Here is a 26,449-nt window from a genome sequence, read left to right as displayed (position 1 = left end):
TGTCTCCACTAGATAAAATTAAATATGAAACTTCTTTAGAATTCCTAAAGATTAGTTGGATCATGAAGAAAGCACAGATAGGGATGGATGGATAGATGTGAAAATGTTCAACCATGATGTTCCTCTACTATATAAAATAAGAATGATACAGTGAACATCCATTTAACCAATCCCATTTTTTATGGAAGGTTGAGAAGCATCTACAGGAAACAGCACAAAAATGCAATTTTAAATCAACCTCTATTGAGACACCCAAAATCAAGACTATCCAATTGTGCATTCAGAACAGAATGGGTCAGGACTGAGCAAAGCTGAAAGAAAAATAATCTCAAGGAAACATTAGGTTCCACTCAGTAGAAACAGGGCAATATCTGGTCCGTTCATTTTTGCCTTAAAACCCAACCATTTATGAAGTTGTATGTTTTATGAGGAAGTTTTCAGATCTCATGGAAGGAATAATAGAATGGCTACTTCCCAAAACAGACTTACCATTTAGTGTTGTGTTATGCTATGTAATTCTCAAATATCAGCATGACACAAGACGTAGACCTTCCATTCACAGGGGGAAAGTATCATTATGTTTTATATGACACCACTTCATTCACTGTAGACTTGCTTTCTCAAAGGCTTTCTTTATTTGCAGCATGATCACAAAATTCTACCAGCATGTCCTCTCCTTAGAATTTGCTCTAAAGGAGATCAATGGGAATCCACAACTCCTGGCCAATGTCACACTTGGTCTCCATGTATCAGACAGCTACTATGATCCAAGAATGACCTATCGAACCACCCTGGACCTGCTTTTCAAATCAAATAGATTTCTCCCCAACTATGAATGTGGCATCGCTAAGAACCTCATGGCCATCATTGGAGGACTTGGATGTGATACCTCTTCCCATATTGCAGGCATTATAGATGTTTACAAGATTCCTCAGGTTGGTCTGTGGGTGGGGAAAGTTAACCAACTCTTCTGTTTATACTTAAAGCCCAAAGAATATAGATGGAGTTCTTTTTTTTTATCCCCCATTACTATTGCCAAAGGGAGAGCCAGTTTGGTGTAGTGGTTAAGGCATCAGGCTAGAAAGTGGGAGACCATGAGGTCTAGTTCCATCTTAGGCAGAAGACCAGTTGGGTGGCCTTGGGTCAGTCCCTCTCTCTCAGCCCTGGGAAGAAGAAGGCAATGGCAAACCACTTCTGCAATCTTGCCAGGAAACCTTCACAGACTGGTCCAGGCAGTCTTCAGCAGTAAACACTGACTCAAAAGCACACACATGCACTCGCACACTATCACCAAAAGAAGACTTAGGGAGTACCTGAAAACCACTCAACCAGCATAAGGGTCATGGATTTCAATGCTACTTTTAAGCTGGCTGAACTTGGGCCAGTCCCTCTGTCAGTCCTATGAAGAAGATTTATTGAGTAACTGTAAATCATGATTGCATAAGCGATGATGGATCTGAATCCTACTTTCCCTGGTTCCAATCAGACGTCTTTCCTGATAGATTCTCTAAATGAGTGAGTACCCCAGTAATTGCATTATCTTCTGATAAACAGAGGAACTGGGAGTACAGGAGCAATCTTCTTCTTTTTCAACAGTACCCTAAAGAGGTACAGAGAGAAGGGCACTTAGCTTAACTTATCACTTTAACATATTTTAATTTTCTCTCAGCTTACATATGGTTCATATCCACCAGAAGAATTTTATACCAGTCACTTCTCATCACTTTACTCCATGGCCCCAAATGAGGCTCCTCTGTATGTTGGGATTCTCCAATTGTTACAGCATTTTGGATGGAAGTGGGTTGGGCTGTTTGCTTCTGAGAGTGAGAGCGGAAAACAATTTTTGCAGAAAATGCAGCTTTTGCTTTCAGAGAATGGAATCTGTTCAGCTTTCAGTCAACAAGTCCCAGGAATACCCAATATTGATGAGTTGGATAAATTTAGTGGTATACTGTTTACTCTTTATAGACATTACGAAGACAGCAGGACAAACACATTTGTCATCTATGGAGAATCTCTGTTGCTTGTATGGCTCTCATGTGTCATTTATTTGTTGGATCCTGTATTGAGAGCAAATATATCCTTTAAAAAGGTTTGGATCATGACTAGTCAATTTGATTTTATCCTAACAGGATTTCAAAAGTCTTGGAACCTCCAGTTGTTCAATGGGGCCATTTCCTTTCAAATTCCATCAAATGAAGTTCTGGGATTCAAGGCGTTTGTTCAGTCCATAAAACCTTCTTGGAGGCACAGAGATGGATTTATAAAGGAATTTTGGGAGCAAGCATTTGACTGTTTCTTTCCTAATTCAGGATTGCCAACAATGGACATTGGACAATGCACTGGGGAGGAGACCCTGGAGAGTCTTCCTGGACCTTTATTTGAAATGGAAATGACTGGTCATAGTTACAGTATCTACAATGGTGTCTTCACTGTGGCTCATTCTTTGCAGGCCTTACTATCAAAGGGACCAAGCCAGGGCAAAAGGGTGGTGGGAAACATGGTTCGAGTCACAGATCTCCAGCCTTGGCAGGTAACCTCTCTACACTTTCCTCTCTGTGAAGAAGTTAGTACAAATTGTTGTTTGTTGTTTGTTTGTTTTTAATCCATTCAATTGTGTCCGATTCTCGAAGACTTCCTGGAGAAGTCCCTGCAATATTCTTGGCAAAGTTTTTGGAAGTTGTTTGCAATTTCATCCTTCCTATGGCTGAGAGAAAGTGTATGGCTCAAGGTCACCCTGCCGGCTTTGTGCCAAAGGTGGGACTAGAACTCGGTCTCCTGGTTTCTAACTTGATGCACCAAACTGGCTCTCACAACTTGATTAGGATGGCAAAATAGGCTAGGATTAAACACTAGATATGTATGCTTCAGATATCTCCAGCCTTGGCAGGTAACCTCTCTACACTTTCCTTTCCATGAAGAATTTAGTACAACTTGATTAGGATGGCAAAATTGGCTAAGATATTTCAGCACTAGGTAGGTATGCTTCAAGGAGCTAGGGTGAAAACATTGCTCTTACCCAAATTGTACACCCAGCCAAATGAATCCAGAGTAACCTGTACTGAACTCTTTTCTCCAAGTATTACCATGTTATTTTCTTCTCTGTCTCCCCCCACCTCACTTTCTCTTTCCAAGCAGCTCCACCCATTTCTTCAAGGCATTTCTTTTAACCACTCAGCTGGAGAGAGAGTCTTCTTTAATGACAAAAGGGAAGTGACCGGAGGATTTGATGTTATCAACATGATCACTTTTCCTAACAGGTCATTTCAGAGAGTTAAAGTTGGAAGGCTAGATCCTAATGGTGCAAAAGGAAAAAAAATGGTCATTGATGAAAATAGGCTTCTCTGGCACCCCGGTTTCAACCAGGTATGGTCAAGAAAATCTCAAGAAATCCTCTTTTGGGAGGGACCAACTCAGAGTTGTCTTTTTTAAAAACAAAAACAACACTTTCCAAATGATCATGCCAACATTCATTTCTCTAAAAACTGGGGTCATTCTGTAACACTGTATTACTGTTTTGAAAAACTATGATACATAATTATACTTGAACATATGTCTTTGTTATATGTTCCTTTAAAACTATAATTCGTTTTTTGCCCAAACATTCCTACTTGTCTTATCACTTTTTATGGAATAAATAGTTAAAATGGTTTAAAGGTTTAACCTAGTTCTCATGTACATAAAAACAGCAAACTTGGGATCTCCTTCTGAGCTCTGTTTCATGTTGTCAGCAGGTTCTTCCCATTTCTCTCTGTAATGAGTACTGTTACCCAGGAACCTGGAAGAGAAGGGTGGAAGGGACACCATTCTGCTGCTATGACTGTGTTCCATGTCCAGAAGGAAAGATTTCAGATAAGATGGGTCAGTTGTGAAGTTCTCCCTCTGATCATGACATGGGCTTAAAAGAAATATTTCCCACAGAGCTAAGGAAAGTCACTATATGATGAGCATATAACTACAGTATTGTATTAGTAAGGACATGTTTCCTCAGATGAATTTCCAGGGAGCCATGTGAATCTCCCTGACAAATGATCTGAAAAATATATAAAGGCTATGTTAAGTTGCAAAATTTTGGTATTCTCACAGGTATTCCTGATGAGTTGGCATTTGTGCCCAACATTTCAGAAGAAGCCTTCTGGAAGCCTAGTTTAGGATTCAGAGATGGGCCTACTCCATGAGTTTTCCAAAAATGATACATTTAGGTCTAAGATGAGCAAAACACTGGAAAATGAACATGAGGGGGGAATGTTCTTTGAATAGTAATATATTTTTTTACCAAGAATTTATAAATTTAAGGCTTTATGCTAACTTACTCTTCCACAAGTAGAAAATTCAAAGGGTTTGGATGAAGGATACTAGTTTACCCCCTCACAGTCAATACTATCAACATCTGCTGCTGCTGCTCCTAAATTCCACAGTTCAATCTGCCAATTCCGTTTTTTCCCCCAGTTCTGCACATTCAGAGTACTGTTAAAATTTTGAAATCTCAAAAGTCTGCATTGTGAATACTCACTGTCCTTAACAGTTCAAATCCACTTTCCCCCTTTGGTCCTATATGATGATATTGTGTAAATATTATATTTCAGTATCATATTGCAATATGGAGATAGATTTAAGACAGAATGAACACCAAAGATACTACAGTTTGACTTGGTTGGTCAATGACTGAGATTTCTTATGATTTCTAATGTAGAGATGGAAGATTGTTTCAAATGTCCTGAAGATCAGTATCCCAGCAAGGAGCAAGATCATTGCATCACCAAAAAATCAAGTTTCCTGTCTTTTGAAGAACCTTTAGGGATCTCCTTGGCATCAGCTGCTGTTGCTTTTTGCTTGATAACAGCCTGGATACTTGGAACGTTTATTAAGCACAAGGACACCCCCATAGTGAAAGCCAACAACCGGGACCTCACTTACACCCTCCTGGTGTCCCTTTTGCTCTGCTTTCTCTCTCCCTTTCTCTTCCTCAGCCAACCTGGGAAAGTGACCTGCCTCCTCCAGCAACCAACTTTTGGCCTCATCTTCTCAGTGGCTGTTTCTTGTGTCCTGGCCAAAACCATCACTGTGGTTGTGGCTTTCATGGCCACCAAGCCAGGATCTCAGATGAGGAAATGGGTAGGGAAAAGACTGGCCCTTTTGATTCTTCTTTCCTGCTCTCTTTTCCAAGCCATCCTTTGTTCTGTCTGGTTGGCGACCTCTCCTCCATTCCCTGAGTTAGACATGCACTCCTTTATGGAAACCATGCTTTTGCAATGCAATGAAGGCTCCATCCTCATGTTCTATTTTGTCCTGGGCTACCTTGGCTTCTTGGCTCTTGCCAGCTTCATTGTGTCATACTTTGCACGTAATTTGCCTGACAGCTTTAATGAAGCCAAGTTCATCACCTTCAGCATGTTGGCTTTTTGCAGCGTGTGGGTGTCCTTTGTGCCAAGCTACCTGAGCACGACAGGGAAAGCCATGTTGGCTGTGGAGATCTTCTCTATCTTGTCTTCCAGTGCTGCCTTACTGGGATGTATCTTTTTCCCCAAATGCTACATCATAGTGCTGAGGCCCGAACTGAACAACAGGGAACAATTAATAAAAAGGTATTAAATCGTGTAAATATCTTTTTCTGTTCAAATTAAGAAGATGAGTATCTAAGTAATTTATTTTTATTTATTTTTATTTCTTTAGCAGATTTTTCCATCGCCCATCTCAAACACGACTCTGGTTGCCTTACAATACATTAAAATAACAATGGTTCATATCAATTTTAAAAATTATAAAATATAAATATACAAGATAGACTCTAAAAATATATAAGTATTATAAAATATATAATGTAGAAAGCTAAAACCCAAGACAGAAGATATTCAAATTCCCCGGGGCCATATTATGGTGCCAGCCACCCCCTACATGTAATACATGTAGGATTATTTCAATTTAAACCAACTTTAAATATATGCAGTTAAATATGATTCTTCATGTACAGGATTGTTCATTCTTCTGTTTCCAAGAAGTAGACGTGATTTTAATGAAATTTATTTACATACATAATCCAAAATGAAACTAGTGTATAAATTTAATTGAAATCAATCCACATTTAGTTTCTGTCTTAGCTCCACCCGTTATTTGGAATCCATCTTCCAGCATTACACTAAGTTGCCAAAGCTATAAGACAGAGCACAAAATTAAATGAATCATTTCTATATTCTCCTCCTCCTTTTCCTTCTTCCAATGATACCCACAAGAGTATATTGGAAAGTATTAACAGAGAAGAGATTACTATAGGATCAGCCCATCCTATGGAGTAATCGAAAGTTAAAAACAGATATTCCAAATGGGTGTCTATATACTGCATGCATTCTAGGGGGGTGAGTTACAGACAACAATATGTTGATCAGCTTTCTGGCATTTGAAGGACCTTTAGGGGTCATTTTAGCCTCATTTGCTCTTTGCTCCTCACTCACGACAGCCTAGGTGTCTTGGACTGGTTATTAAGGACAGACATACACCCATAGTCAAAGCTAATAACCAGGCTCTCCCTCATATTCTTCTCATCTCCCTGTTACTCTGTTTCCACTCTTTTTTGCTGTTTTTTGGACAACCATGAAAAGTGACCTGCTTTCTCCAACAACCTACCTTGGGCAGTGGCCCATCCAGGGAGATCAGTATGGCTATCTGCAAGGTCCTGCTTCTTGATCAAAATGACCTAAGTTCCATTATTCTGTAAGCTCCTCCTCTCTTGTATATGCATGGGACATCACGATTCCCACCAAAAGGGGAGGGGCTTGCTTTGTGATAGAGTGATGCAGTTTTCCTTCGGATTGGCTGCCCAGATGTGGCTGCACATTAGGAATGGGGTGAGCCGTAGCTTCCTCATGCCACGCCTATCAACTTCCGTAATTTACCCAGAATTCTGCAGGTGAAGTACAGGTGAAGAGGTGGCTACAGTTATGTTGTTTCGACAACTTGCTGAACTGGATAACCATATAGGAACCAAAATGGTACCACTTCTTTATGAATGTACATAGATGAAAGGACCTGGCTTTTTAGAGTATATGTGTGTGTGTATGTTCACACGTGTACTCTACAAAGCTAGGTACACACATGCGCAAACAGATGTTTATACTATAAATACACACACACACACACACAAGTATATAGACATACATAGACAGACATATTTTGAAGGTAAAATTTATAAATCTATATGTGTGTGTGTGTGTGTTATCTTTAAAACTGTGCATTTCTTCACACTGGCAAGGTTTTGATTTAATACTTCCACTTAAATCTTTGAACACCTCAGAAAACAGTGTTCAAAGATTTAACCATTAAATCTTTCAACACCATTTTATTATTATTATTATTATTATTATTATTTCATCCCACTTTCTATTATGCAATGCTGGGAGTGCCAGTCCTAGCTACAGATGCACGTTTTCAGCCGCAGGAAAAAGTCAATTGTGATTCCAGAGATATAAATCAAATGTGTGTGTTTGTGTGTGTGTGTGTGTATGTTTGTTGATTTCTATGAGCCACTCTAATGTTATTGAAGCAATTCTATTAACATGTCAGGAAGTGCAGGAGAAGGTTCAGAGTTTCTCAGCTGTGAAAAGAGGACTTTGTGAGAAGGTCTCTTGGGTAGTCCAACTGTCAAAGGCCTGGAAGCGTTCTTGCTTTCAAAGCTGAGGCTGAGGAAACATCTAAAGCCAGATTACAGGGCCATTCTCCTGGGAAAGAGACAACAGCGTCATAAGATGTCTGTAGCACTCTGCCTCAGTTATACTCCTTTGTTTCCTTCTGGCCAGCAGACCTGAAGATTCCTATTTCTAGGCCTATCAACCAAACAATTGGCACACGTCCTAGCAGAATTGCCGCCAGCCAGACCGGCTTTCCGTGTTGAAATTACACACCGTAACATGACTTAATGATAGAGTTATTAGCACTCCCAGAGGAATGGCTGAAAAACAAAGGCTGGAAGGCCTCCTTGGTAGTTCTCCCAATCTCTCCCTTCCTCACATTTAGCATTTCTGATGAGGCAATTATCGATCTTTGGTCCTGTTTCTGTTCTTTTTTTTTTCTGTTCTTTTTTTTTAAAGAATCCCCTCTATGACTACATTGCAAGGATTTGAATTTCACCCCCATGTTTTTGGAGTGCATGTCCCAAGATGAAAAACAGACATGTCAAAACGCAAAGCATGGAGAAAATTCAAACCAATTCACACTTGCTAGATGAATTCAAACCGAAACCATTTGGATTTTTTTCTTAACACAGATTCCTGGGTCATTTAATGCTATTATGTGAACCTGAGACTGACAAATTGACACAGCTCCCCTCCACTCTATATTAGGCAAAGGTGTTGTATGTTGGAACATTTATTTTAAAATAGAAATAGAAATAGAAATAGAAATAGAAATAGAAATAGAAATAGAAATAGAAATAGAAATAGAAATAGAAATAGAAATAGAAATAGAAATAGTGAAGTGAAGTGAAATCTGGACTGGAATGGAATGGAATGAAAAAAGAATAAGATAAGATAAAACGCAAAGCCCCAGCATTTATCATTAGCTTTATTTCTGAGAATGCCACGTAGGTCCTCTATTTGCTCTAAGGCCAATGTGTGATAAAGCCATGAATAAAACAATAAAACTGCAGGGACTTGTCCAGGCAGTTACAGGAGTTCATAGTATTTTGAAGGTCCTGATCAATAATTTTTCGTTTTAAAAAAATCAGAAATTAGATTGCGAATGAGATGGCGGAAATGTGAGTTTCATGTGCAGACTGAAATCACGAGATACCTGAGAAGCAAGTAGGGACGCAAATTAACAACCTTGCAGCGAGATTTGCAGTATCTGCAAATAAAGTACTTTAAAGTACTGAGGGAAGCTCTTCGGAAGCCTCCAGGTCTCGTCAGGGGAAACGGTTTGGCCCCTGCGTCCCTGGATGGCCCTGTCTCCTGCAGCTGCAAGAGCTGCACATGGCACAACTCTGGACTCTCCCACCATCTTGAAGAAGAATCAGAGTTTTCACCCCCAACATTTCACTGACCTCCAAAGGGACCTACAGTGAATGTCTTTATCATGTATTATGCAGGCATCAGGCATAACTCTTAAGGCACAAGTCCTGTAACGGCTGCAGGCTGACAGGAAAAAATGCAGGTATGTCTGTTCTACCATCAGAGGCCGGAGAAAGAGGAGGAAATGCAAGCAGAGAAGAAATGTTGCACGAAGTGGAGGGTTTCCTCAGGACTGATTTAGCAAGTCTTCTCGTGTCTCCCACCCACAGGGATGATATTTTGGAACATGCAATGTTTGGATGACGCTAGCAGATGGTCGAAAATGACTGGTGATTCTCACATTTTGCCATACCGCGACCCCTCCATTAATTCATGATAAGTAAGGTGACACCTCCCTCCCCAAACAAGAAAAAAAATAGATTTACATAACATGGCTGTGACTGGCAGATGGTTCTGACAGATGACTAGATCCATCTCTCCAAACTCACTGCAGGCTTTGCTCATGGGTTTTTATTAAGCCAGTTTGGACTTGCATATGCAAAGAATTGTGACACCATAAAAGCCCATTTAAAAACAAAACAAAGCAGCTTGCTATAGTGGTTATCATCACCACCACCACCACCATCATCAGATGGTGAGAGGGAAAGACTGGCCCAAAGCCACCCAACTGGCTTTCATACCTAATGGAGGCCTAGAACTCACCATCTCCTGGTTTCTAGGCCAGCACCTTCTCCACCAGACCAAACTCTCTCTCATGAGTTCTAGTCCCCATCAGTTCTAGTGCTACCTTTGGGCCAATCCCTTCCTCTTAGCCCTGAGAAAATGGGAAGGCAAACCACTTCCAAAAATGTTGCCAAGAAAACTGCTTTGACTTGCCCAGGCAATTGCCAGAATTCAGGATCGATGGATAGATGGAGGGGAGGGAGGAGGGAGGGAGCGGGAAGGGGAAGGGAATAAACTTCCCCTTAAAAGCTGCTGAAGGTAATTTGAATGACAAGTGGACAGAAGATGGAGTTTCCCCCTAATCTATGTTTAAGACATCTGTTACAATGAATAAAGTAGTGACACAACCAATGCCTTTCCAGCAAGCTATATCCACGGTGAAGCTCACAGAAATCGCTTCTCCCCAATTCCAAAGAGCCGTCCACCCTATTTCTCATCCCGGACTCCTAAGAATCAGCATCTGAAGTGGAAGGGATGGTTATACAAAGCAGATGATATTCATTACTACATCTTGTCCAATCAGGTCAGCTCCTTTATAGCAACATTAGCTGCAGGGCACTCAGTAGTAGGTGATATGCAGTATATCCCCCACAAAGGGCCTTTCTTTGCAGCACTGTCCATGAGCTACACTGCCTTGGGAGGAGATTCTAGAAACAGCCATTAAATTAGCTGTGAGGAAAATCATCTCAGCTGAGACATTTCCAAGCAAATTGTGTCTCATGCAGTGAAAGACCACAGTCAAAGGTGGTCACTGCAGTCAAATACAAAGGTGATCCCGTGTTTCCCTGAGAACATTCTGAAATCCAAATGATCATTCTGAGGTGCAAATGTTAAAGATTTTTAGCTAAATGACACAGGAAACCCCATCACAGATGCTCCTGGTTTTCTAAGAATTCAGGGTGGGATGGGAGGAAGGAGGGCAACCCCCTTGAAACAAAGAATGTGAAGCCATATGGAAAAGAGACACCTGCAGGGCTTTGCAACTGCTTCTAATTTGGGCCAGGGCATTGTTTGGGGAAAACCCAGCAAGGTACAACTGAATTGAAAAACACATGTTCTTGATAGCCAGTAATAATAGCACAGTGTATTTTCTTGGCACCACTGTTCTGCCTTGTGTGTTTCTGGTTTCTGGTTCTTTGGTGCCTTCTTCTCTGCAGCTCTGTTGTGGGGTGAGCTTCTTGAATGTCACCAGCACAGCAGACTCAGCCTATGGCTGGTTTGAAGGGAGTGATGCCACCTTCTTGGAAGCAATTCATTTGCAGATTAAAAAGAAAAGCATGGAACCTCCCCATTGTAGGCATCAGCAGGGGCACAGGAAACTCAATTTCAATTCATTACAATCAACGATCAGCCAGAGGAGGACAGGCAAGGGAGGTTCCTGTTATCATGAATATGTGTCATGGCATACAGATGTGAATCTTGCAAATTCAGTATCTGCATCAGATGGAGAACCATAAGGGTGGAATTTGAGTCTTGACATCACCAAAAATGTGTTATCATTTTGATGACATCTTGGTAGGCATCTTCACCAGAACTTTATGTAAGAATAAAATAATTCTCTAATACTAAATCTCACTGTAGGATTTATTCTTAATTTTAGCTCCTTCTCTGGAACTGTCTCTCTGAGTGCAGCCCCCCACCTGGTTGCTAGATGACTATGACCATCATCTGAGCAGGAGGAGCAGCACTTTGGGAATCCACACCTTTTTAGTATTTTGGATTCTGAATCCAATGAACCCAATACTCTCTCTTGTAGAGGGAGGCAGAGACAGTTTTAGCAAAGGAATGCAAGAGCGATGAACAGATATGAGACAAGGAATTAAACCTGATCCTGAAATAAAAGGAAGTATAAGAACGATTCAAACCAACTATGCTTGATAGTCCTTGACAGCATTTCTCCAAGTGTGGTCTGGGGAACCCTGGAGATCCCTGAGACCCTTTCAGGGCATCCATGAAGTAAAACAAATAAATAAATATTTGCATTGTCTCCATTTTAATGTCTAATAGAGGAAATATCAATAAATGCAAACAACACAAACCAAAGCTCGTTGGGTCCTCCATCATTTTAAGAATGTCAAGGAAACAAAAAGTTTGAGAACCACTGCTCTATCTAGTCTCTATCTATGTATCAAATATTCATTGACCACTTTAGAGACTCTTTTAACCACTTGGTGCCTTTATTCCCACAAAGCATGGGAGACTGATAGTTGGGTGGACCCACTTTCACTCTGGATAAAAAGTAGAATGGAACTTCTGGTGAGGACATGGCAAGATAGACATCCCTGAAGGAGTGAGGACAACATGATGGCAGAGATAGGTGTGTAGATGGCAGGAGCTGAGGTTTTTGCAGTTTTTTAATATTTTAAATATGAACCCTAACCTTAACCCTTACCCTAATGCAGCATCTGGAAAGGATAGCACTCCCAAACATACAACTCAAAGTATGGATCCAGTATGTAGATGACACTTTTGTCCTAATACAAAAGAAACAGCTGGAAGAAACCCACAAAACCATCAGTAACATCTTTAATGAAATAGAATTCACAAGGGAGGAAGAAAACAACAACTCACTACCATTCCTGAACATCCTCATCAGTAGAGGAAATGACGGTAAGTTAGAAACAGAAGTCTACACAAAAGCTACCTACACCAACGAAGTGCTCCATTACCACAGTAACAGTCCAACCTCCCACAAGTGAAGCTCTGTAAGAACATTATTCGGACGAGCACTTACACTCTGTAGCAACCCAGAACACCAGAAAAAAGAAAAAAGATAATCTGTACAGCGTCTTCCAACAAAATGGATACCCGCTCAACTTTATCAGAAAGTGCCTCACCACCCAACCCAGGGAAACTACGTAAAGGATAACATTGCCATACATCAGAAATGTATCAGAAACAACCAACAGACCCTGACAACCACATGGCATCATTGTAGCAGATAAACCAACTAAACCTCTTCAAAACATATTAAGCAAGCCAAAAGACCAAATAGCCCAAGAAGAAAAAACAGGAGTTCTTAACAACATACAATGCAAAGACTGTAACAGCCACTATGTAGGACAGACAGGCAGCAGAATAGCAGAGCGCATCCACAAACACCAGCTAGCAGTCAGAAGACATGATGAGAACTCCTTAATCTCACAACACATGGACAGACTCTACCATAGTTTCAACTGGAAAACTGTGAGCATCCTAGACCAAGCCAAATCCAAAAATGCCAGAGAATTCCTGGAAGCCTGGCACTCAGACAAAGCAGCCATCAACAGACACATAGAGGTCAACAACATTTACACACCATTCAAAAGAGACAATAGAAAAGCCAAAAGACCAGGACACTCCCTTGCCAGCAATCAACACCCAGATACGCAAAAATCAACAGTAGGGTTAACACCAGAGGTACCATCAAAGGGCACAATACACCCTAATCAAGGCACTACTAACTCAGGCAATCAACCAAGCAGCAAACAACAGCCCAATCAAAGCACTCCCAAGGAGAGAACAACACCCCCACCAACACAAGCAGGGCAAGCCACGGTATCTAGACCGAAGGCAAGGTCCACTCCCTCTTTGCACTGAAGATGTTGCCTAGTCTGGCAATGAAATGTCTGCAAGAAAACAACAAGTCTCAGAGAGCACCAAGGACTCCACAGTTCAACCCTGAGCTGCAAATATTTGCTAAGAGAAGAAAATGTCATAATTTCATTATTCCTTGCCTCTTATTAATAACTTCCTCTTGCTTAACTCAGGCCTCAGCATGATGATGTAGCATTTGGGGGAAAAAATACAGCACAGTAACCAGAAGACAAGATGGAGAAGACCTCCACAGCCACCATGGCTTTTCCTCTGCTGCTCAGATAGGTTGGAACAAAGGAGACCCAGACACTGCAGAAGGCCAACGTGCTGAAGGTGATGAACTTGGCTTCATTGAAAGTGTCTGGTAATTTGCGGGCAAGGAAGGCCACGATGAAGCTGGTGAGGGCCAGGAGACCCATGTAGACCAGGACACAATAGAACATGGAGGACGACCCTTCATTGCATTGGGGGAGGATTTCTTCAGTGACTGAGTGCATGTCTAACTCAGGAAAGGGGGGAGAGGTTGACAACCACACCGTACAAATGCTGGCTTGGAGGAGAGAGCAGGAAAAGACAATGGAAAAGGCCAGTCTTTTCCCCACCCATCTCCGCATCCTGGATCCAGGTTCTGTAGCCATGAATGCTAGAGAAACAAGAATGGTTTTGGCTAACACACAAGAAACAGCAAATGAGAAGATGATCCCAAAAGCAGATTGTCTGAGAAAGCAGGTCACTTTTCCAGGTCGCACCAGGAAGAGTAAAGAGGTGAGGAAGCAGAGCAGGATGGAGAGAAGAAGAATGTAGGTGAGATCCCGGTTGTTGGCTTTGATGATGGGACTGTCTCTGTGTTTAATAAAAGACCAAAAGACAAAGGTGGTGATCAACAAGAAGGAAAGGGAAATGGAAGCTAAGGTGATGCCCAGAGGTTCGGCACATGATAGGAATGTTATCTTTTTAGGGATACATCCATTCTGGTCCCTGTTATCATATTGATCTTCTGGGCATTGGAAACAGTCATCCACATCTGAAAAATAGAAATAATGTTTTGATGTCTTCCTTCATTGTTCACAGGCTGCTTGAAACCAAGATGCAAAGAGCTAAAGAGTTCAAAAGGTGGTCAGGGATAATACACTTATATTGATCAAACTTGGATTGGGGAAAGCACATTAGCACTTAACCGTGATCTGGGCTATTCCAAAAACCTATTAGACATCTTCCTAAAAGCCATCTGAGATTGTCCTGAATATTGCAGTGATAGATGTGTTTAAGGGAATCCTTTATCTGAGGTCAGGCCACCTCTGCTGAATGGCCCAATAAGAAAATTATAAGCAAACAAATTCTATTTGTTAAATGCAAAACCCATTCACTCCTCCTGAATTTCTATGAATATGACATAGAACAATGGTCCAGTAAGATAGGTATAATCAAATGATATATACGTATAGCATAAAAAAATATTTTTTATAGTAAACAGATGTACTTTATACTGGATTTTGCTTAATGTAATGTAAGTTAAGGAAGGTAAGGTAAGGTATGGTAATTTGTGAATGTATGTATTTTTTAAATAATTACTGGCTAAGTTATTACAGGGGATTTATTGGATTTTAATTCTTCTTAATTGTAATCTAGGAAAAACATTAATAAACTATATGTGATGAAAATATTTGAATGTATCATAGACTACCTAAGGTGTTAGAAATCTTCGTAGCAGCAGAATTTCTCTCCTTCCTTTTTTTTCTTCTGATTTCCAGGATGGCAGTGCTCATTACAAAGTGAAAATGGAAGCACCTAGTCAAAAATATGAAAGGAGGGTGAGCCTTCCCAGGTAGACCACACAGGAAACATGACCATATGAGTTAATTGTACTTTATTGTAAGGTGTGAGGTTTTTATTTTAAGGCCTAATTTCAGAAACTCACAGCACAAGCCACAATGGATATGTGAAGTTCTTTATTAGGTCTTTACCTCAGACTGTCAAAACCACAACTGGCTGCACTTCCCATCGCCTCCCTCCTTTGTCTTCCTGCCTTTTCTTTGTCCCGCCCCTTCCTCTGCATTGACAGCTTGCATGATGGTGGCCTCTCAGTTTCTCAGTTCTGAATGGGGTTGCTGCCATCTACTCTCTTCTTATCCCTTGCCCCTTCATTGCTTGTAGTCCATCCTCTATCCTTCCTTCCCTTTGATGTGTAACGTTAGAGCACCCAGGGGCAATTAACCATTGCCCCTGGGTTCTCCATCCTTACATAAGGCTACATTAACAGAATCTTGTCTAAATGTACAAATCTCCCACCTATTCATTTTACCACATTGTAAATTAGGCAAAAGCCTCTGAGTTTCTTTCGCTGTCCATCAGGGAATACCGCACTTATCTAATTAATCCCTAGGATGCATTTCTTCCCTGCTGTCTCCCAGGGTCATTCCCAAATACCATTACAGGGGTGAGAATAGGATTTTGAAAAGAAAGGAAGGAAGGAAGGAAGGAAGGAAGGATGGCTCGCTCAACACAGAAAATAAGGCCTAGAATATTGGTGATTACCAAAGAAAATGCATTTTGGCACTTGTCAAATAATTAAAGGACACAGAGAAAATATTGACTATGCTTAAGTCCTTCACAAGATAGACATCATTTACAAAATAATAATAAATAGGAATAGAGTTGTCTAGGGCATTAGTTTGGACTGTACCATAGTCCGTATTGGATTTTCCCTCTGAGTTTGAAAGAAACATCTGACACTAGAATAGGAAATTTGATATTATATCTCCTGATTCTCTTCCTAGCAGGCTCCTACTGAATCATCAAGAATACCTAGGAATCATCATCTTCCCTGCCAGCTCTTTCTGAATAAGTGTAGATAAATCATAATAATCAAAGACTTGCTAACCCAGTCCCACCTTTCCAAATTCCAAAGTCAAGTCAATTTCTTTTTCCCTCCCTTTGCGTGCTGTTCCTTTTACTTTGTTTTTGATGGTCTGTTCCCAGAAGAACTTTTGGAGATGGCAACCTGCTTGAAACAGGAGCATTGCCTGTTAGACCATGCTAGAACTTTGCTCATCATTTCTAGCTTCCAGGTAAAACAAAAAGGATGGTAAAAAGGGGGCATCTAATAAGATAACTGCAAACTCCTACCTGATTAAAATCCCGATGCCAGGCAATCTGATCTTCATTAATGATTATAAATTTTCCCTCTGGAGCATCTGGATCCAGCATTCCCACTAACACTCTCTGGAAGGAGCTATTGGGAAAAGTGACTATGTTCATGATGTCAAATACACCTTTCACCTCTCCTTTATCATTAAAGGACACAAGTTCTCCAGCCGAGTTGTTAAATGAAATGCCTTGAACAAATGGGTGGAGCTGATGAAAAGAAAATACAGAACGAGGTAATTAAGGAAGAGTTGAAGGATTGGAAAATAATTTACATTAGAAGTATTTGTTCCTCCTGATCATAATGGAACAAAGAGCTTTTTGTTCCTAGGAGTAGGACTGTTCACAAATAAATATAAAAAGCTTTTCAAGCTTCAGATAAGTGCTGTGCTGTGAGCTCCCCAAATCTCGCTACAAAAGGAGTTGCATTTCGACACCTGATCACAAAGAGAAGACTGAAAGGATTTCTGGTTGTGTACTCATCAATTCGTTGTGAATAAGTTACCTGCCAGGATTGGAGATCTGGAAGTTCAGACCTATGATCACCCACCGTAGTTCGGTGCCTGGATCTGTATAAGGAGAGGTCATGCCAGGAATGAGCCACGGCATAAACCCCATTGTAGATACTGTAGCTGTGGCCCGTCATGCTCATTTCAAACTGAGATCTCGGAAGGGTCTCCAGGTTCTCCTCTCCAGTGCATGGATCACCATCCCCCATGACCTTGTCTGGGTATGAAAAAGAACAATCAAAGGCTTCCTCCCAGAAATCCTTAAGAAAAGCATCTTCTTTGTTAATGTTAGGTTTTATGGTGTGAAGAAAATCTTGAAAGCCCAGAATGTCTTTTGAGTGAGTAGTAAAGGAAAGAGATCCATAACATAATTCAAGATCCAATCTCTTTAGAAAAGCTGTTAATATGAAATCAATCTCGGATGTCATGATCCATACCTTCCGAAATGTTACCTTCTCAGTATTTGCAAGATCTCGTAGAAATAAAACACTTTTGAGCCATGCAATCATCATAGATGCTCCATAGATGAGAAACACTGTTATGTTCTCATTGGTGAAATGAAAATAAATATCTCCAGCAAGGCTAGCATATTCAATCATTTTATCCAAATGAGCTAGTTTTGGGATCCGTTGCGTAAATGCTGAACACATTCCTTTCTCAGAAAGTAAAGGCTCGATAGTTTGCAAGAAATGATCTCCACTGTTATTATCAACAGCAAAAATCCCAATCCATGACCATCTAAAATACTGAATCAGTTGGATAATCCCCACGTATTGATTGTCTTCATTGGGGACCATGGAATAAAAGGAAAATAGCTGACGGTTATGGTTCTTCTCTGAGACAGATGAGCCATAGGTGAACTAAAAGTAACATAGAGACAGTGCAGATGCAAGATAAGTGACAGTGAAGGTAAATAGCAATTTAAATAAAGGAATAATTCATTTCATTTATATCAACATTACTTTCATAGAGTTTATGTAATATGTGAATATGATACAATTCTATGAATGTTTATTTTTGATCAATCACATCTGGGGTTTCCCCACATTTTGACTGCAAAACTATTCTGAGAGTGGGAAGGATGTAGCAGATCCCCACTCTCAACCCTCTGAAGTGTCTTACCTGTGGAATCTTATAGACACCTGTAACTTCTGCAATAGAAGAGGACGTCTCAGGATCAAGACCTCCAATGAAAGCTATGAGATGTTTTTTAGTATCACATTTATAGCTGGGCACAAATCTCTGCGATTTGAAGAGCAGGTCCAAAAGTGTCCGATAGGTCATCCTTGCATCGTTGTAGCTGTCATAGATGTGGAAGCCAAGGGTTATATTGGACAAGAGCTGGGGATCTTTGTTGATCTCCTCTATAGCAAATGCCAAAACAAGGAGGTGCTGGTATAACTTTGTCATCACACTAGAAATATAATTAATTATCTCTTTAAGAATTCAATTCCCAATTGCACAATATCTTTGTTTCAAGATTCTGTTCTAACTGATATTTGATGATGATGTGTCTGTGTAGACACTTTCCTTTCCAGAATAAATAAAATTTAGGGTGCAGGTGAATGACACCATTTGGGCTCCAGAAATTTTTGGTTAACCATGCAGCTTTCTCTTGGGAAGGAGAAGGAAAGGTCTCCCATAAGGACATTGTGCCTCTATTGGAAAAGAAGGTTGATTCTCTTTCTCCACTCCACTCTTTGTTTCAAGATTCTAACTGAAATTTGATGAGGAAGTATGACACGGTTTGGGCTCTAAACTTATCTGGATAACCATGCAGCTTTCTGTTGGGAAGAGGAAGGAAAGGGTCTCCTCTACGGACATTTTGCCTTCATTGGAAAAGAGGATTGGCTCTGTTTCTCCACTCCATTTTCAGATTGCCATAGAATCTATCAATATTTTGGCTTACTTGAAAAATGGATTTGTCAGATTTCCAACAAAGAGATAAGAATCATTGGGTGTTCTTCCTATTGTTCTATTCTATGTGAGATATCATTGCAAATTCTTCTTAAATTATCTAAACATCCCCCCTTCCCCACCCTGTGAAGCCTGTTAAGGCAGACACATTCGTACATATGCTGACACGTACACATTGCTCATCTTTTGCTTATATAGAGTTAGCCCATTTCCCTTATCATTATATGAGAACAAACTCCATAACCATCTTAGAGACAAAAAACTAGTTAATATTTTGACCTTCTTAATTTAACATGCATCACTCATACTTGCTATCTTTCAAAGCTCAGAGACTGTATGGAGATAGTAGAAATAATGTCTTACTATGGAACCTCAAAGAGATTCTGGGAAGGATCCTCATGGAATGAAGGTTCATCAAAAATGTAGAAGACATGTGAAACCATCCCACCAATGACGAGATCACCAGGCTGAAACCAGTCATGTGGAACAGGGAAGGCATCACCCACTCGGCACTGCAGATGTCCTCCTCTGCCCCCAACAGGAAGCAACAGGTGCCATGAAATCAGAAGAAATGACATTTGATGTCAATGAATAACAGGGTGTTTTTTCCCTTCTATGTGTAAAATTTATTTATTTATTTCGTGTCCAGATCAAACTTTGCTCTGCCAGAACGTAGCCACTGCCACAGCTTTGTCATTAGCTTGCTGTAGGTCATTGACAACACAAGGCTCCGGAAATAATTGGCACCTTATTAGTAATAATCTACACATAATCTACAAATTGTCTGACTCACAGAGTATCCAATGGCTTAGTCCAATCTTTTTCAAGAGGATGGGAAATATGATTTCTTGTACCATCAGGGTTATTAATGTAGGACTTGACATCTAGCAGAGATTGTCAGCAGCCTATCTTTAAATCTGCCTTATGAGATTGAAAGAAGAGAGACATAGCCTTCTGTCTTTCTTTCCCCATCTCCATTGTGCAGATGATATTTATAAAGGCTTTCAGACTGGTGCCCTGAAAGCTTACCACTTTCCTCTGTCTGTTGTAAACCCACTGGGACTTGGGTTACTTGAAGGAATTATAGGGATTTGACCAACTCTAGGGGGAGTTGGCTAATTCTTAAGGGTTAACATTCTTTGCTGGCAAGTATTTTGCGCTTTGGGAACAAATTCCCTTCTGCTTCTTGTGTCTGAGAAAATAGAGAAATCTGGGTTAATATATTCACACAGGATGCACGCAATACGGGAGACCAATAGGGCCAATGAGTTCTGGATGAATAGATCTTTCAACAATCTCACAGGTTCCAATTCTTTGAAGAGATATTGTTTTACTTCAAATAAATGAGGGAGAGAAGGGGGGAGGGGGGAAATATGGGATTAGGTCTACTGAAAGCTTGAATCAGGCTAGTTGTATACAAAAAAGCATTGTTTTGAGCCTCGGCTTGAACCAAAACTGGCTCTAAATAACAACTGAGTTGTTGCTTTGAGTAGCCATGGCAAAATGACTCTCTCTTAATTTGAGGAAAAAGTGCAGAAATGGGAGATTAACTGGTAGGCTTAAAATACTCACTTCCTCCTCCATCCTTCTGTTGGAATAGTCAATCTTTGTGGCAAAGTATTAGCATAATAAAGGCCATGAGTTTTACAAAAAGACTGAGAAATTATTGAGTATCATCTTTCAGCATATATATGAGTAAATGGTGTCCTCTAGTGAGGGATGATTTCTTAGCTGTGAGCCCTTTGATCACAAGTCTCTTCTCCTTGTAAGTAAGTAACATAAAGATTCCATTTTGGTGCCTTCTTGCTGCTGAGGTAGACTAAAGCCAGCTCAAGGTAGGTTAAGCTACTGTTGGAAAGCTACTGTCCTGCAATCTCCTCACAGGGAGCAGCGATATGGAACACATGTAGGTGATCTCCCATCTTTTCCTTATCTGGAGAGGTCCCAAAGAACCAGTCTACCCACTCTTACTTGGTCTTTGCCATGGTCATTGGCTCTGCTTCTGCAGAACCATCTTCAGATCTCCCATCATTTCCTTACCCACCATGGTTGTCAGCTTGATGATTGACCCCTTTGTCTCTCAGCCCTCAAACCCATGTGGGGGGGACAGTCTCCTTGTGAGGAGCAGCCCTCTCATGAGTAGTGATGGAAAGTAGGAGGGGACCTCTATCCAGGGGGGGAAACGCATGCGTAGTACTGAGGAATTAAGCAGCCATTCAAAGAGACACAGATCAGACCTGCCTTAACTTTCGGGGTTTATCTGTCTGGGTTTTTCCCACGCTTCTTCAGTTTGTTAGGATTCTGTTTAATGTAGCAGTAATAAACACTAGAGACCTACTCCTCGTCTCAGCGTGATTTCTCACTGTTAGCACAGGCCGTCTGTGGTATATGTGGGCAATCTCCCATCCTCTCCTTGTCCAGAGAAGTTCCAAAGAACCAGTCTACTCACCAGTTCTTTGGTCTTTCCCACAGTCATTGTCTCCTATAACCCAAAGGGAAATAACCTGGGAGGCTCCAGGGCATGGCTACTCTGAATCTCTTAATCTTCCCATGTTCCAGCTCTGGACTGTGTTTTCTCTTATCTTGCTCCCCTCCTTGGGCTGTGCTTCCTCCTCCCTGAGAACCAGCTGGGCTACTCTAGTCCTTCACATCACCTCCTCCTTCATAGACACATTCCATCACAGGTGGCGGTATGGGTGAGATAAATATCTGAATTTTCTGATTGGGAGAACTTAACTTAATTTCATCATTCAGCTTGACATTTACCTGCTCAATTCCTGAAACTGTTTTCTTGTAGATAAAAATATGATCAGATGACAGGTCTACTACGTACATAATATCAATATATATTTAGTGAGGTGTTCATTTTCCATCTCTTTCATTCAAGAGTCTTCTCCAGGTAGCATATAAACAAAGTAGCAAACCAGCAATAAAATCTAATCAAATTCCAATTACTTAGGTTGGGGGCTGACACACCATAGCTGATAGTGAGTTGTGTTACTCTAGTGCTACAATGAAAACAGTGGTTTACTTTTCATCGTCCAGATTATTTTCCAAGATAGAAATAATATTGAAAATATTCCAGTATCTCAAGGTAGAGTTATGTGACTTTGTTGTTGTTTATTTGTTCAGTCATTTCCAACTCTTTGTGACTTCATGAACCAGCCCATGCCAGAGCTTCCTGTCAGTCATCAACACCCCCAGCTCCCCCAGGGACAAATCCGTCACCTTTAGAATACCATCTATCCATCTTGCCCTTGGTCAGCCCCTCTTCCTTGCCTTCTACTTTCCCTAGCATCAGCATCTTCTCCAGGCTCTTCCTGTTTTCTCATTATGTGGCCAAAGTATTTCAGTTTTGCCTTTAATATCATTCCCTCAAGTGAGCACTCTGTCTTTATTTCCTGGAGGATGGACTGGTTTGATCTTCTTGCAGTCCAAGGCACTCTCAGGATTTTCCTCCAACACCACAGTTCAAAAGCATCGATCTTCCTTCTCTCAGCCTTCCTTATGGTCCAGCTCTCACAGCCATATGTTACTACGGGGAACACCATTGCTTTAACTATGCGGACCTTTGTTGTCAGTGTGATGTCTCTGCTCTTAACTATTTTATTGAGATTGGTCATTGCTCTTCTCCCAAGGATTAAACATCTTCTGATTTCCTGACTGCAGTCAGCATCTGCAGTAATCTTTACACCTAGAAATGCAAAGTCTGTTATGTGACTGCATATACTATATGTCAGTTGTAGCTAGAAAAGACTTGATCTAAATTCAGGTTAGTTTTTAAAATTGTTTTAAGGTATAAATATTTTAAAAGTTAAAGTTTGAATGAGGGAGAAGGCCTGACAAGTAGGAAGGGAAGTATCTACTGTCACACTGCTACTGATGGGCAATTACAGATTTAGCAGAAGTCTATGATCCCAGTGTAGAATTGTTCTGTTCAGACTATGAGGCAGCCAGACAGAATTATTATCAAACACTTTATTAAATATCTATTGACAATAAATAAGTCCTTATGGTCAAGAGATAGACAGGTTCTGATCAAGACCAACTGGGTAATAATGAGGAAACTGGCATGGTTGCAGGAGGAGGCTGTAGTAAAACAGTGGAGCATGATTCACTGACGGAGGCTGGAAGGCTGGAAGAAGCTACGTGGCACTACTGAAGCTGGAGATGAATGCCCACCCATGATGATAATAATAATAATTTATTAACTATTATTATTATTTATGAAAGTATAAAAAATCATGCCTCATTCAGAGATTGTGGTTTAAAATCTCTTCCCAGTTGTGTTCTCACCTTATAATTTCTGCTTTTCAAAATACACTCAAAGATTAGTTAACTCATTAAATAATTTTCACATTAGTTTTATGTTATGTAGGATTTATGATAAAGATTCTAATCTAAAACTAGGAAGAAAGAAAGAAAGAAAGAAAGAAAGAAAGAAAGAAAGAAAGAAAGAAAGAAAGAAAGAAAGAAAGAAAGAAAGAAGATGGCAAGCTGAAAACTAAGCATTGGCCTTTATCTTCACAGATTTTTCCTGAAAACAGAATGTGGTCATGGTCCAAGGCATGTTTAAAATTAGAACAACAACAACTTGCAAACATGTCCACCACTGGAAGCTTGGTAAATGTTGGCCTAACCCAGCTCCTAATGTTTTAATGCAGATTATGAAGAAATTATTTGCATCAAGACCAAGGGTATTTAAATAGGTAGAATTCAAATTAGCTAGTGATAGATCCTCTGCTGGAAATCCCAGGGTTAGGAATCCTGTAATGTTCTTTCTCTGGAACTGTCTTTCTTCTTGCAGTCCTCCTACTGGTTGCTGGACGACTATTTATGTTATTTATTTATTTATTAAATTTAGCCACTGCCCATCTCCCCCCAAAGGGGAATTTACAACAAAGATAAACCATTAAAATACTCTAATAAATATAAATGCAAATATGACATAAACATAAATACAATATAAAATCCAGATGATGGTAGCAGTTGGAACATTGTTTAAGTGTATCTAAAGGACTATCACCATCATATACCCATGAGCAGCAGTCTGGGAATCCACACCTTTTTAGTATTTTGGATTCTTAATCCAACGAACCCAATACTAGCTATTGTAGAGGAAGGCAGAGTTATTGGTAGCAAAGGAATGCAGGAGCAATTAACAGATATGAGACAACTAACAAAGCCTCATTCTGACATAGAAGGAGGTGTAAGAAATACTCAAAACAACCATGATTGATACTCTATGGCAGCAGTTCTCAAAGTGTGGTCTGGGGACCCCTCTGGATGCCCTGAGACCCTTTCAGGGGATCCATGAAATTAAATAAGTATTTACAATTTCTTGCCTTTATGTTCTAATACAAGAAATATCAAGAGATACAATCCACATAAACCAAAGGTCTTTGGGGACTCTTCAAACAAAGAGTCCCCCTGTGGGGGGAGAAGGGCAATGACAGAAATTTGAAATATAAATATATATTTTTTAAGAATGTCAAGGACCAAAATGCTTTGCCAGGCCTTTACTGCAGCTGCCTTCAGCTGCTGCTTGTTTGTGGGTATTTCTGCCTTCAGTCTTGTCTTCAGTAAGTGAAAAGCATGCTCTGTTGGGTTGAGATCAGGTGACTGACTTGGCCGTTGAAGAACACCCCACTTCTTTGCCTTTGGAAACTCTTGGGTAGCTTTTGCTGTATATTTGGGGTCATTACCCATCTGCAACATGAAGCAGCATCCTATCGGTTTGGCAGCATTTGGCTGAATCTGAGCAGAAAGTATAGCCCTATATGCTTCAGAGTTCATCCTGCTGCTTTTATCAGCAGTCAGGTCACCAAGAAACACCAGTGACCTGGTTCCATTGGCAGCCATACATGCCATAAATATTTACAATTTCTCCATTTTAATTTCTAATACTGGAAATAAGAATATATGCAACCCACATAAACCAAAGCTCTTTGGGTCCTCAATCATTATAAGAATGTCAAGGGAGCAAAATTTGAGTACCACTGCTCTATGGTATAAGAGAGGACAAAGGAAATTCTGGCAGGATTTCAAGGTTCTATCATTAAAGCCTACAATAATAAAGTAGAGTTTGAGTAGTCTTTCACTACCATCCATCCATCCATCCATCCATCCATCCATCCATCCATCCATCCATCCATCTATCTATCTATCTATCTATCTATCTATCTATCTATCTATGTCATCATCATTATCAACATCATCTCTGTCTATAGGCTCTCTCCCTCTCCCCCTCCCAGAAACTCTTTTAACACCACTTGATACTTATTAATCCCACAAAACATGGGAGACTTGACCAAATTTCTCTCTGGATTAAAAAAAAAAAAATAGAAGGGATAATTTAGCCTTCAGAGAATTGGGCAAATCACTACAACCTGTTGACCTACTCAAACCTCTGAAGGCGTTACAGAAAGATGTGAAAAATAGAAAGCAAGTGTGAAATAAGTCAAAATCTAAACCCAGTTCTGTGGAGATCTGGGAGAATAAGAAGAGACCAACACTGCTATTCAGGTTTGTTTCTTCTGCTGTCTTTTGTTGTTGTTAATCAGAAAACACTTCAGATTTCAGTTTCTTAGTCAGTATTGAAACATACCATTGTTTCCCTGTAGAAGTCAAGTTTAGATAGATCCTTTTCTCTTAAACAGTGCATTGTTTATTCGTTTGGAATCGTCCATTTTTGAAATCCAGTAGACTGTCTCAACTTTTACACTTTGTGCTCCACATATGTTCTTCCTTCTGATGTTTCCCGTGATCAAAGTGAATATGCTGAATTGCTTGGTGGCTAATCCTTTTCCTGTTCTGCATGAATGGCACCAGCCAGGGGATCTCTTAATTGGAGGGATGGTTTCTCAGATTCTACATGTTTCCAATGAAGACTGGTTTGAGGAATATCCATCACATAGGATATTTGAGATTACAAAGTAAGCAAATATCCAGATTCATCTAATGGGACCTTGTCCCTTCTTGGCTTTTGTAGATGATGTCTGTTCTTTCTTTGAGTAACAAAATGCTTTAAGAAGACAAGGAATTTCTTATTCACTCTGTTTCTTCAGTTTCTGCATGGGTTCTACCAAGTGAAAATGCTGCTCTCTCAATGATCATTCTACTTTTAAAAGATTTCATGATACTGTGAGGAACAATTTAACAACTGTTTTAGCATTGCTAATAAACAGCTACATGATGAAGACATTGTTGAAGATGCACAGATCACAAAGACAGTAGGCTACAAAAAGCGCATCTGGAATTCAGGGATGGATGGATGGATGGATGGATGGATGGATGGATGGGTGGGTGGGTGGGTGGGTGGGTGGGTGGATAGTGACAGATAGACAGAGAAAGATAGAGATGGATAGAGAAAATGAAAATGAAATGTTCAATCATAATGTTCTCCTACTATATAAAATAAGAATGGTACAGTGAAAATCCATTTAACGAATCCAGTTTTTATGGAAGATTGAGAAATATGTAGGAAGCAGCACAAAAGTGCAATTTTACATCAACTTCTATGGAGAGACCTAAAATTCAAAAATGTCTAGTCCCTTCATTCAGAACTAAATAGGTCACGAC

At 40.2% G+C, this 26,449-nt stretch overlaps 1 protein-coding gene across 1 annotated transcript; it reads left to right on the top strand.

Annotated features, from left to right (window-relative positions):
- The first annotated feature begins 1,732 nt into the window (after window positions 1-1,732).
- LOC134497191 (vomeronasal type-2 receptor 26-like) lies at window positions 1,733-5,592 on the top strand. The gene is made up of 4 exons (XM_063302867.1): window positions 1,733-2,533; window positions 3,139-3,366; window positions 3,735-3,861; window positions 4,694-5,592. Exons 1-4 carry the CDS (start codon window positions 1,733-1,735, stop codon window positions 5,590-5,592), a joined length of 2,055 nt encoding a protein of 684 aa, XP_063158937.1.
- Window positions 5,593-26,449: the final 20,857 nt, after the last annotated feature.

This window comes from Candoia aspera, chromosome 4 (assembly GCF_035149785.1).
Source record: "Candoia aspera isolate rCanAsp1 chromosome 4, rCanAsp1.hap2, whole genome shotgun sequence".
In the NCBI taxonomy this organism is placed as follows: domain Eukaryota; kingdom Metazoa; phylum Chordata; class Lepidosauria; order Squamata; family Boidae; genus Candoia; species Candoia aspera.
This window is presented reverse-complemented; position numbering and strand designations above follow the sequence as displayed.